Below are 13,489 nucleotides of genomic sequence, written 5' to 3' on the forward strand. Positions count from 1 at the left end.
TCAAATAGTTAATTTGATACTAATATCGATATATTTTTGTCAAATTTTTATGATATCTTCAAACATATATTTTATTCAAAAATAAAAACATCATCGCTTACTCAAAATTACATAAAGTCATATTATAACATCGACTAAGATAAATAATAAAATGAAATATTAAAATCACGATGTATTTCGCTGCATTGCGCGAGTACGCTTCTAGTTTTTATATATATATAATAACTAAATATTTTGTTAGAACTCAATGATTATCCTAATTATATTTTTAGATTTTTTATATTTAAAATGAGATGTTTATCCAATATTTGATTATGTTTATCTGCAGTTAGTTACATAAATTCAAATATGAAACATTAATAAGTTGTACTTATGCACAATTTATTTTTAATCTTAAATTTTAAGTGATATGCATCAATAAACAGTATTTTGTGCACAAAAAATGATCTCTAAGAGTTTTTGTCAAATGTTTTATAATATAATATAGATAATATTTTTAAGTTTTTTTTTTTAATATAGCAGAGTTATAAAACCCAATATAATCACCACAAAATGAAATGTAGAGTCAGGAGTAGAGACAGTCAAAAATCGGTCCCGGTCTTAAACACTATTCTCGTAATCGGTCCCGACTAAAAATCCAAGACCCAGTTAACTTACTTTGTAACTGCTCATAGTCCTGAGCTGGACTCAAATCGGTCCCGCTTTTTTTAAATAAAAAATCAATTTTTACATATAAGTTTTTAATATTTTTTTTTTTAAGAATACAAAAATGTTATTATAATACATTTTAAAATATGTAATTGAGTCAATAAAATATACTTACAAATAAGTTTTATTATAATTTGTTAAAAACAGAAACCGAATACGAGTCGAAATTACAAATTATAGTGAGAATTATGAAAGTTTTTTTGCGTTTTTTAGTTGATATCTTCTCTCACATACCACATAACTTATATATTGTGTATAGATGGTCAATAGGACAAAAAATGGTCAAAAAATCAAAAGAAAAAAAAAACAGTCATATGACCATTCCAACGACTATAAAAACATGACATTTTCTTTTGATATATATTTTGAAAAAATTGGACTGGTCCATGTTCTTATGAAGGGACCATACGCATTCCTTTATTAACTTTTGTCATAGCATGGTCTCAAAGACCATCCTCTCCGATGCTTCTTTCCTCGTTAAAGTAGTCTCATCTGTCAAAGTTTTTTAGAGACCGAGGAGGGAAGCCATTAATGGTATTTCATTCGAAGTGGTGTATTTCAAGTTGGAGAGTTAACAGACAGTTAAAGATTGAATCGTTACCACTTTGAGTGACTGCCCTGAAGTAGTAGACCAACTCCTGTTGAAGAATAAGGCTTTTGAGCTGCTATATAGCGGGAGTCATCTCGGTTGTATGCCACGAGAGTGGACTAGCCTTGCGCCTTGACAAGGTAACAAAGCAATGACTCAGGAGCGAATTCCCCACTGACAAGTGTCCTGCGGCACCACCATGCAAGTCTTTGTTCCTCTTGAAGAATGAAGAGGAAGCTATCAATGCAATACTAAAGCCAACTAGCAACTTGCGCCTAAGACAAATCGTAAGAAAGGAATTGGTTACTCACGAATGCCTCTTTTCTCTTATCTGAGTATGCAACAAAGAAGATTTCAGTCAACCTCAGAGTCGGAAGCTATAACTGCTATCTATGATGCAATCAGGGGGAATAACCACTCCCTTGGTTGGGGGATGTGGATTTTCGGAACGCCTAAGTCAATAGCTCAAAAATAGGTGGAGGTGGGTGCAGGACTTGGGGCTGGCATAACGAGTAAGCGGTTTATACAAGAAGAGTTGCGACTCTATCTCTCTCGCTAATGAAGAACAAACAGACAAATCTCAAGCATTTGGTACTAAGTTTCCTCCTTCATGCATAATCGGATTGGACTGGATAATGCCATTTTGGAACATCTTTATGTGGGTATGTATGAAAAATTCCTTAACCTTTGCCCTATTTTTTGGATTTGGTGTTCGCCCTTCTCCACCTTACTTTGCCATGTATTCTTCTTACTTCCTTTTTGTTTTCATTATTGATCAATGACAAGAATCCAAACACACAGGAATTAATTTGATAAAAACTTTTAAAAACCATTTTTAATGCAAAGAGGGTGTGTGAGTTTATTTATTTTAGTTGTCGTATATAAATATCAACTATACTATATTATAAAGTATTTGATAAAAACCATTCTTATGCACCAAGTACTGTTTATTGATGCTTATTACTTAAAATTCAAGATTACAAGTAAATTATGCGTAAATACAACTTATTAAGCTCCATATTTGAATTCGTGTAACCAACTGCAGATAAACATAAGCAAATGCAAGATAAACATCAATTTTAAATATAGAAAATCTAAAATATAATTAAGATAATCATTAAGTTATAACAGAATGCTTAACTATTATCTTTATAAAAATTATATTATTAAACAAAAAATAAATTACTTTGTTACTAAATCTAATTTAAATTATAATAAAAAATTGAATTAAAGAAGTTACAAAAAAAAAACGAAAACTATTAAATAGTTAATTTGATACTAATATCGATTTAATTTTTTAAAATTTCATGTTATCTTCAAATTTATATTTCATTCAAAAATAAAAATATTATTACTTTTTTAAAACCACATATAATCATAAACTACAAATTAAAATCGAGATTATCTCGTTGCATTGTAGGAGTATCCTTGTGGTATACCTAAAAAAAACATTTCAAATCAAATTGTTGGGCCGAACGTCAGAAAGATCCGGCCCAGTTGACATTTGTCACTGGTGGTGTCTAACGTACGCACGCACAGAAATGTATTTATAATCTCATCTTAGTCTTAAACCCTAAACCCTCGCCCTACTTGGTGGAGGAAAGAAACCAGCAAGAACACCAGTCACTCCTAAAACTCTCCGTTCACCTTTCACCTGAGAATCACCTTTATAAGCATAGTTTGTTAATTCAAGTGGTGCTTGTGGCGGTATTCAATCAAGAACCTCTACTCTGATAACCGTATCTACAGTCCAGGTCAGTCTTCTCTGTTTTTTTTTTTCCTAACATATTTTGTTTTTGAAGTCTGTCTGTGGCGGTCTTCAATCGAGAAACATCGCTCTGAGAACTGCCTCGACAACTCAGGTCAGTTTTTTCTTTATTCAATCTAAAATTTTGTTGTTCTTACGTGTTAAATCTGCATGCTCTGTGTGTAATCACAGTCTATTTTATTGAGAAAAGGCTACACGTTTTTGGTTGAAATTTGGGTCTTTATGTTGCAGAAGAAAGGTTGAGTTCAAATTGTACGTAGTTGGAAGTCTAAATGGCGATTGACGGGAGTTTCAGTATTGAATATGAATTGGGAAGGTTTCTTCGTCGGTGCCCCAGGCTTGCAATGGTTCCTCAGTTAGATAATCTGGTCAAAAAGGTATGGAAGAAGTCTGTATCTTCTTGAAGAACCTTTATACATGTTGCACTGATGCACTTCATGATTAATTTTTTTTGAAAGTTTTTGAGAAATAGAGTCAACCGCATTGAGCTTCATAGTAGATAATAACATAGGATTATGCCACAAAATCCATTTTGTTCCTGCAAATTGGAAATCACTTCTGGAATTCAAAGTATCTAATTGGAGGGAGTTGATTATGCTGTAGAATGTTTAAATGTGTATTTATGCATGGCTATTTGCAGGGGAAATATTTGACAGAGGAAGAGTTGATTGATGGGGTAGCCGAGTTAATTTTACATCCTCGCTACACAATTCCATTGGTGGGATGCTTTCGTCCGATAGCACGAAAGATTGTTGACCGGGTTGTGGCTTTGTTACGTTTGGTACCTGATTTGACGTCCAATTCCAATGATTCGATGCTCGAGTTTGATGAAGGAGTATTATTCAAGGAGACTGAAAGTTCAAACTGTGAAGAGGTTATTTGTGTTATTAATTTATACATCAAATGTGGGAGAGGTCTGAGACTTCATGAGCTTTCCTGTTTGGCATTTTCACGAACAATTGATTTGATACCTTATCTATCCGGGTAAGCTCACTTGTACGCTATTCCTACTCTCTTCAACTATGCTCCAGACATGGTTTCATTTGGTGTTCCACAAAACATCCTTATTTCTTATGAGTGTTTAGGTCATGCCTAATGTTTGAATATTTCTCAAATTCATGCTAAGCATCTCTTTCCAAAAGGAGAATAACTTCGAGGTTTTGTACTTATATGTGTATATGCATGCATGTATGTGTATATCAGTAGACATTTGGGGGCTGTTAGTTCAGCTTCTATCAATGGCTGTTTTTGCTGTGGTTTTGAGTTAACTTCTCTACTTAGTTCTCCAATTTTCTCATGGTAAGATTTTCTAGTCTCTACATCATCTTTCCTGGAATGGTCCGCCATAAACTAACCTTTACGGTTTTTCTTGATAAATCATTTTTAAATGCCGACCCTATAATACAACTGATCTACCTTCCAACAAATTTGGAGATAAGAGAAAAAGGGAAGCGTCATGGTTTATTTTTAACTTGTGGATTACTTTGGGTTCATGCATGAGATGACAAAACATGTCTTTTCTTTTGCCAAGTCATGAATTTCACTTTCTCTTCTTTTTGTTTAATCAAAACCTTTCAGGGCTCATGTTCACATGCATGGGTGCATTGACATACCTCGGTTACTTCTGCAGGTCTGTAAGGGATTACTTCAAATTTGCTCCACCTCCATTCAAAAGGATTACGGAGAAGGAATTAATGGCCCAGTCGTTAGTGCAGGTATAATTGCTTGTAAATATTACTCTGTTCTATATCATTTGAGATTGTGTCATTCATGGGCCATTTGGAATCCCTCTATTCCATACATGTTACTTGTAAACATCTTGATTATGGACGTTATATTTATGTTGGTGGAAATTACCAGGTTATGGGGATTGGATTTCTGTTTTTTGTGCATATTTATGTCTTCGTTATAGATATTGGCCATTGTCTAATTGTGCCTTTTGCTTTTATCAGGCAGGAGCTCATCTATTAGATGCTGTGCGAGTATCACATCGTCTTCTTTTAGCAGAACCCGAGCTTTTCACCAGGCTATGGGATTGGTCCTGTTATTTGGACCTCGTACATGAGATCACTTGTTTTCATGGAAGACATATAGAGCTTTTGGTGGACGTAAGATGGTGCACGTTACAAACATTAACAGTGGTTTTGAAGATGAGTGACAGATTTATCCGGAAAAAGATGAGTGACATGGCACCTTCAGATTTAAAATTTGACGATGAAGAAGCATTTGGGTGTTTACTGAGGTTAGTTTTGTCCAATGTTAAAATTATCTCTGATTTGCTTACTTTTAATGTTATGAACAAGTAGAAGTGTATTTTTGCACCAGCATGAGGTGCCGATAGAACGACATGACAGATATGACCCAAAATCACTGGTATAGATGTAAGAAATTATTTTCTCTAGACCCTAAAGTAATATGTTGTTCTAGCTGGCAGCATCATACTATACCCGGTTGGTTAAACATTATAGAACTAGTATGCTATTGACTTAAGAAAAGCCGACATGGATTTATTGGTCTTTTGGAAATCCTCCAATTTATTCATTTTACTGGTTATTTGGAAATCTGGAGCAAGAAATTTGTGCTTCTCCCATATGTACAAATTTGTGTTTGAGATTCTGCTTCTTTTCAAAAACATTTTTCCTAACTGTCCTATGTACTATTGTGAAAATAATTTTTTTTGGTACAGAAGGGATTTCACATCCTGAAAAGATGCCAAATCAATCTTTTATGGAAGTTTCCATGTGGATTTGTTTGCTATGTTCATAGGAACGTTTGACTTCCATTTGATCCACCCCAAAAAGAGCTCTCTTCAAAAGGTGTGGCTATGTTTTTGGTTCTTGTTTCTTTTTATTAACATTATTATTATTGTTCTTTATTTTTATAGGTGGAAGGAGTTTCTTCAGGATGTATCTTTGGAGAAGGCTAGCTGGTATCTTGAACCATTTAGGGAAAGCAAATTGGATTCTTCTGAGGAAAACATAAATTTTGATAGAGGACCAAACTCACAATCTCTGGGCCAAAACTCATCTGCTGTTTCCTGGTCAAAGCTTCCAGAACTTGGGCTACTAAATTGGAGCAACATGGATGGGACATGGTAGAATAACTAAACTGAAGTGATTATAAAAGCATCATAATGGAGTGGAGGGGTTTGGAAAGGATATCTCTAGTTAGTCACTACCACCCTGCAAATGGTGGTGATGGCCGACCTTTTAAGCATCCTCCCTTTTTCCTTACTTGAATTTTTGTAAACTTAAATGTATGATAATGCTGTTTGTACCCCATGTATTCTAATGTTGTTTCTAGCCTCTTTTTTATTTTACATAGAAGTTCCTTTCTTATCTTACGTTAGGGATATGCCTAAAACTGGAAGACCTTTTGTTTTAACATCTGCTGTGAAGAAAAGTTTTGAGATGGTGCTGTTGGCGGTGAGTCAGAGGTGGCCTATTCTTCTTTATGGTCCAGCTGGTGCAGGCAAAACTGCTCTCATTAGCAGGTTAGCCCAGGGTCATGGGAGTCAAGGTATGTTGTTTCTGCATTTAATTGCCAGGATAGCTGCAACAAGTGACACTGGACATTTCCCCAATTATCAAATATGACAAAGTTTATTTAATTTAAATTATCTCTTAAGTTTGAAGTCTTGGCAGAAGCTAATGTTGTATTACAGGTATTTTGCCTATCATGCTCCTTTCCACCTAAATAATAGAATACCTTACCTTTGTGTATGTTGTTCTAAACTAATATCTTCCGTCTCTCTAGCCTTCCCACCAAGCTGTCTTTTATCAGTTTCTGTATACAATGTGTAAGCTTCTCCATGCCAATTATTTTTTTGCGTTTCCAGTTTTTCCTAAGAAATCCAGCTAAAGAATATTTACTTCAGTTGCGATTACTATAGGCCAAATAAACCCCAAATCAGATGTGTAAATTTCTTGTATTTATGTGCTATTCAGAATGTCTTATGAAACCCAATTAAAGAATATTCAATACTATATTACTATTAAGGTGTACGGGAATCACACTTAAATTATAAGGAACAATAACATATATACTGAAAGAAAAGAAGAACCATCTAGTCTTGGCTGATTGACACCCCATTGTGTTGATCATTGATGGAGGATTTCCTGGAAGTTAACTTTTATTAATTTTTAGTTGCTGCATCTTCTAGAGTAATGTGCTTTTTGGCACAGAACATGTACAAGCTGAAGCCTCTAAGTGACAAGTACAACCCAAATCATGCCAGGTCCAGGGTTTAGTTTACTATTTGATCTATATGGCTGTCAGTAGTAACTTCCAATATGGATCATGATTGTTTAATTTATTTATTTTGAAGGTGAGGGCACAAAGTCCTTTATCATAGGATTAAATAAATTGCTTTGTAATACTGTTTTCATGCTTTTGACATATATGCTTCAAGAGAGGTGATTATTTTGTGATGGCTATGTATGTGTTGCCATTCCCTATTTAATCTGGTTTTGTTTATAGTGTTTGAACTTCTTAATTCTCTCACAGATCTTATGTAGTTCGTTTTTAAATGAGATGTTTTCCCCCTTCCAGTTCTTTCTATTCACATGGATGAGCAAATTGATGGAAAAACACTAATTGGGAATTACGTATGTGCTGAACAACCTGGTGAATTTAGGTGGCAGCCTGGTTCCCTTACTCAGGTTGGTTAGTTCATTTTTGTTTCTTTTTTCATAGCATTCAATTTGTTGAGTCTTGATCATGTTAGCCTTAGCTTTAATGCCGTTCTTTGCTATCTACAGGCTATCCTTAATGGGCTTTGGGTTGTCTTTGAGGACATTGATAAAGCTCCTGCAGATGTACAGTCCATCTTGTTACCTTTGCTGGAGGGTGCTAGTTCGTTCTTAACAGGCCATGGGGAGGTACTCATCTTTTGCTTGGCTTAGAAGCTTTTAAAGTTCCTGATATTTTTTTTCTAATGGACTTAACGCAATAAAAGTTGTTGGTTGACTTCTTAAGTCATGATAACCTTTGTGTGATTGTTTGTTGTCCTTCACTAATGGTCCCTAAGATATGAACCGGCTCCATCAAAATGGGAACAACTCTTAGACAAAATGTTTACCATATTTGATGATATATCATGTCTGTACTTGATGTTCAGACTTTTTAGTTATTCTGGAGCAATGATTGTATTTGATTATGAAAGAAGAAAAGGGAGATTTCTATAAGCAGTTCTCACCTTTGTGCTTTCTGGATATTGTATGCAAGACCCTTATTTGTTAATAATCATTAAAATGGTGCGTTCTTAAGGTTCAAAATCTCAGGTGTGCTGTATTTACTCTTGATGTTTACACGAAGGACTCGTTTAAGGATACACTTTGAAACAATTTGTACTTTCTGCAGGCAATAAGGGTTAGTGAAGGCTTTCGTCTTTTTTCCACAGTATCGAGCTCAAGGTTAGATGCATCCAATGTGACAACAGGTATGTTCTCACATGTTTATAGAAAATTGAGCGTTTCATGAATAGGGAAATATATTAACATCTGAACTCTGGAGTCTTATGGCATTCATAATTCTAAAACAGTAAACTTTTAGGTCCCGTTTGATTTGCAGGATTGGATTGGATTTGGAGATTATTGGAATTGAATTCCATTCCAATTCCATGTTTGATTTGAAGAATTTCCAGGATTTGAAATCCCGGGATTTCATTGAAATCCCACACATAGAATTTTGAACTCCCACGGGAATGATTGGTATTTTATGGGAATTCATAGGATTTGTGTGTAATAATGCTTTAAAATATGTTATAAACATTTGTATTGTAGTAATCAATTAATAAATTATTTTTATAATTATTTATAATTTGTTTTTGTAAATTATTTATGAAGAATGGAATCTAATTCCATTCCATCCTACAAACCAAACACACCAAAGATTTCAAATCCTTCTAAATCCAAATCCCTCAAAATCATTTCATTAAATCAAATGCCCTCTTAATTTTTTTTCCTTGTATTTTTTCCTTGGTGTTAGATTAATAGAATTTCAGTAAATTTATTGTTCCCTATGACAATAGTGTTTCTTTATGTAGTTTGTTGGTATGCTAGTTTCTTTTTGTTAATGCTTTGCGGATGAAGGGCTGTGGCATGTTTGTACTTGAAGTTCAGTCAATTATATATTACCAAAATACCCATCTCCTGAGTAGTGTTGTACAAATGGTTAGAAAGCTTAAATCATCATGATCAGCTTCTTTTGTCCTTTCATATGTAGCTAGGAACTCCCTTGGTGCATTATGGAGGAGAGTAATGGTTGCCCCCCCAAGTAGCAGCGACTTGCAAAGTATTGTGAAAGCCTGGTACCCGGAATTGGAATCTCTTTGTGGAAAACTTATAGGTGCTCATCAGAATTAATTTACTTCGGAATGGTTCATACTTGTTGCCCTAGAACAATATCATATTATGGTCTTTTGCCTCCTTGCAGAAACCTTTGAAAAGGTTAATCAGCTTTCAGGCTTCCAACTTGGAACTTCTGTTACTTTTGCATCTCCAGGCAGGTTTTCATTGAGGTAATGAGCCATGATTCTGGATTACTATTTCACGTGATAACTTATTTCTTATGCACTGGTATTTATGTATCCTTCTGTACTGGCAGGGATCTATTGAAGTGGTGCAAAAGAATTGCTGGTTTGGGTTTCCATTTTCTGGGGGATAATCTATCAGCTTATGTGTCTAAGTGCATCTATCAAGAGGTTTGATATAAGCATTGCTCTTCTTTTCGCTTAATCTATTGATCATATTCTCGACTTCATGGTTGATATAAGGATTTTGTTTCACAGGCTGTGGATGTTTTTGCAACCTCTTCAAGCTTAGTGGAAATGCGGATGAGAATTATGAGAGAGTTAGCAGAGATGTGGGCAATACCGATTTCAAGTGCCAATACATTATTTCCCGTTGACAAACCTGTTGTTCAGGTTTACCTTCTTATAACGTAAGATATATTGGTGCTAGAAAGTTCAGTTACTAGTTTCTTAACATTGAATATTTTTCTGCAGGACATGCGGACTGATATACGTATTGGACGAGTAGCTCTTCAGCGGACATCGATGCCTGTGAGTTACCATTTAACGTTATTATGTTTAAAAATATACAATCAAACCTTTCGCTTCTTCTTTTAATTATATTTAACGTGCTTCTTAAAGTCATCTCTTGGGAGCAAGCCATTCGTTGAGATTCGTACTTCATTGCATGTCTTGGAAAGAGTAGCTGGATCTGTTAAGTATAACGAACCTGTTCTTTTGGTTGGTGAAACTGGTACCGGGAAGACAACGCTGGTACAGAATCTGGCTACAAGGCTCGGTCAGAAACTTACAGTTTTGGTATGTTTAGACAAAGGCTGGTTGAACGTTCCTAGGTGATAGAATCAGTTTGATAATGGAAAGAATTGTTATGGCCATCATATAATATATTTTTCCTCAAAATTCATGTTGCAGAATTTGAGCCAGCAAAGTGATATTGCAGATCTGTTGGGAGGGTTTAAGCCAATGAATGCACAATTTTTATGCCTCCCTCTTTATCAGGAGTTTGAAAGTCTGTTTAGAAGCACCTTCTCTTCAAAGGTATGGTCTATCTTGGCATTTTCTACTTGCTCTCTACGTGGGTGCTTCTATGTTTGAGCGATGATACATTATTTTTTTCTTGATCACATACAGGATAATGAGAATTTTCTTGCCATCTTAAGAAAATCTGTCAGTGACAAAAATTGGAACATGTTATTTAGTGGTCTTCAAAAGGGTGTTCGGACGGTAGTTAGAATAGGAAAACACAAGTCTGGTTTAAAAAGAAAAAGGCCGTTGGGTGAAGAATTAATAAAATCATGGGAGAGTTTCTCTTTAAAACTTGAAGCAGCTCATGCTCAGATTGGTGGCTCAGACGGGATGGTGTTTTCATTTGTTGAGGGAGTTTTTATCACGGCCCTAAAAAATGGGGACTGGATATTGCTAGATGAGGTCAATTTAGCTCCTCCGGAGACTCTTCAGAGGGTTATTGGCGTTCTTGAAGATGAAGGTGGGTCTCTTTGTTTAGCAGAGAGAGGAGACGTCGATTACATTTCTAGACACCCGAACTTCCGCATATTTGCTTGTATGAATCCAGCAACTGATGCTGGTAAAAGAGATCTTCCCTTGCCATTAAGAAGCCGTTTTACAGAGTATTTTATGGATGATGTGTTGGAAGATGAAGATTTGATTCTCTTTATCAATCGATTTATGGATGGCGATCATTCAGTTAAAGGATCAACCAATAAAGTCTTAAATTTTTATAAAATAGCAAGGAAGGAATCGGAGGAGAGGCTGCAGGATGGGGCTAATCAAAAGCCCCAGTACAGTTTAAGGTCTCTTTATCGTGCCCTGGAATATACAAAGAAGGCGAGACGCACTTTTGGATTCTTGAAAGCTATTTATGATGGATTTTCGATGTTCTTTCTTACTATGTTAGATGTTCCTAGTGCCAAGTTAATGAACACATTAATAGTGAGACACCTCTTGGAGGGAAAAGTGGCCCCACATGTCCCTTTTGATAGGTACATCGTGGTCGGGAAGGACTCCAGATCCGCTGAGTTCTTGGAGAACTATGTTTTGACTGGAAGTGTCAGGGAGCAACTTAGCAACTTGGCTCGCGCTATATTTATAGGAAGATATCCAGTGCTTCTACAAGGGCCCACATCTAGCGGAAAGACTAGCCTTGTTCAGTATCTTGCGGCAATAACTGGCCATGAATTTGTGAGGATTAATAATCATGAACACACCGATCTTCAGGAATACTTGGGTTCGTACATAACTGATGGCACGGGGAAACTTGTCTTCCAGGAAGGGGTGCTGGTTAAGGCTGTTAGGCATGGCTATTGGATAGTCCTGGATGAGCTTAACCTGGCTCCATCTGATGTGTTGGAAGCATTAAATAGGTTGCTTGATGATAACAGGGAACTTTATGTACCTGAGTTGTGTGAAACTATCCATGCCCATCCAGATTTTATGCTGTTTGCAACTCAAAATCCACCTACGTTTTATGGTGGGCGCAAGATGCTATCTCGAGCATTCCGCAATAGATTTGTGGAGATCCATGTGGATGAAATTCCACAAGATGAACTGAGCACAATATTGGAGAGCCGTTGCAAAATCCCTGCTAGCTATGCAAAGAAAATGATCGGAGTTATGAAAGATTTACAGTTACATAGGCAGAGTAGTAAAGTTTTTGCTGGAAAACATGGGTTCATTACTCCTCGTGATTTGTTTCGCTGGGCTGATCGGTTCAGGACGTTTGGAAAATCGTATGAAGATTTAGCACGTGATGGATATTATCTATTGGCAGAAAGACTGCGTGATGATAAGGAGAAGAAAGTTGTTCTAGAAGTTCTGGAGAAGCAACTTCGAATTAAACTTTCTAGTAATGTATTGTACAAAGAGGTAACATCTCATAATTTACTACAATTCTCTGTTCCTTTTGATAATGGTAATTTTTATTATTTTTTGGTAGCCTTAATGCATAGACTTTGTGTTGCATCACAGCCTGCTACTTGATCCTTTAGTTTTTAAGTGTTCCCATGCATTTGTTATTACATATTTATTCCAAAAAATTGCAGATTTTAAAAAGTAATCGAATAGCTTGATAAGGTGGAAAAGATGTAAAACAGAATGTGCGCAACAACAAAACGAAGAAATGTGGTACATTACAGGCAATAAAAACAGTAGAGACATTAAAGTTATGGAGAATGTACAGTCGACTAAACAGCTTCAAATGAAGTGACACATCCAAGTCTAAACATCTTAGTGCCTAACCGAGGAAGGAAATTTGGCAAAATGATAGTTGTGTAACCCCTTCCAGTTCTCAACATTAGAGAACCCTTCAATATGGAGGCAAAAGTTAAAACACAAGTGATACTATCTTGGTGTTGCTTCAAACCCTTGAGCAACCATCTAATCCTCTATTTTAACATTTAGTTGTAGCACATATACATCTTGCAAAACCCCAATTCAATGACCAAAGTCAAAGGGGTCCTGTTTATCTGTTTGATCCTAACTAGGCATAGAAAGGAAAAGAAATAGGATGAAGAATAATGATTGATGAAAGATGTGCACTCAAAAGGATTTTAGGTCGATAGTTCTCTTTCCATGTTGTACCATGATGAAGAAGAATACTTTCTAGAGACCCCCAACCACCAATCCTCACATGCATTGCTAAGGATCCAAGAGGGTAAAACATTGTTGGCACTTTGCATCTTGTCATAAATTATCTTCTGTCGTATATGATACAGTATATTACAAAGACCAAACCTACCTCAAACTTTTCTAGATTGCTCCATTTTGGTCTCAGAAACTCTCAAACTAGCATGCAGGTATGGGGATGCACCAGGGGGGAAGCTGCCAAATTTGGGTATATAATAAGTATGGATGGGATGCATTATCTGTTTAATTA

General features: G+C 35.7%; 1 protein-coding gene across 16 annotated transcripts in view; it reads left to right on the plus strand.

The window, feature by feature from the left end:
• Window positions 1–2,903: 2,903 nt before the first annotated feature.
• The window catches only part of LOC112510315 (midasin), a 37,744-nt gene continuing 27,158 nt past the window's right edge, over window positions 2,904–13,489 (plus strand). For 8 of the 16 annotated variants that reach the window (XM_025115686.1, XM_025115685.1, XM_025115690.1 and 5 more), the window contains exons 1-18: window positions 2,904–3,159; window positions 3,297–3,442; window positions 3,706–4,049; window positions 4,696–4,780; window positions 5,018–5,307; window positions 5,950–6,159; window positions 6,415–6,584; window positions 7,617–7,726; window positions 7,826–7,945; window positions 8,427–8,505; window positions 9,291–9,413; window positions 9,501–9,585; window positions 9,672–9,768; window positions 9,856–9,990; window positions 10,072–10,128; window positions 10,219–10,395; window positions 10,510–10,635; window positions 10,729–12,480. In XM_025115686.1, coding sequence (XP_024971454.1) covers window positions 3,338–3,442; window positions 3,706–4,049; window positions 4,696–4,780; window positions 5,018–5,307; window positions 5,950–6,159; window positions 6,415–6,584; window positions 7,617–7,726; window positions 7,826–7,945; window positions 8,427–8,505; window positions 9,291–9,413; window positions 9,501–9,585; window positions 9,672–9,768; window positions 9,856–9,990; window positions 10,072–10,128; window positions 10,219–10,395; window positions 10,510–10,635; window positions 10,729–12,480 — 4,065 coding nt within the window. In that variant the 5' untranslated portion in view covers window positions 2,904–3,159; window positions 3,297–3,337. Of the gene's footprint in view, window positions 3,160–3,296; window positions 3,443–3,705; window positions 4,050–4,695; window positions 4,781–5,017; window positions 5,308–5,949; window positions 6,160–6,181; window positions 6,322–6,414; window positions 6,585–6,709; window positions 7,503–7,616; window positions 7,727–7,825; window positions 7,946–8,426; window positions 8,506–9,290; window positions 9,414–9,500; window positions 9,586–9,671; window positions 9,769–9,855; window positions 10,008–10,071; window positions 10,129–10,218; window positions 10,396–10,509; window positions 10,636–10,728; window positions 12,481–13,489 lie in introns of those variants that run through there. The other 8 variants (XM_025115683.1, XM_025115693.1, XM_025115694.1 and 5 more) reach the window with 8 other exon arrangements.

Source organism: Cynara cardunculus (assembly GCF_001531365.2).
Source record: "Cynara cardunculus var. scolymus isolate 2C chromosome LG 3, CcrdV1, whole genome shotgun sequence".
NCBI lineage: Eukaryota > Viridiplantae > Streptophyta > Magnoliopsida > Asterales > Asteraceae > Cynara > Cynara cardunculus.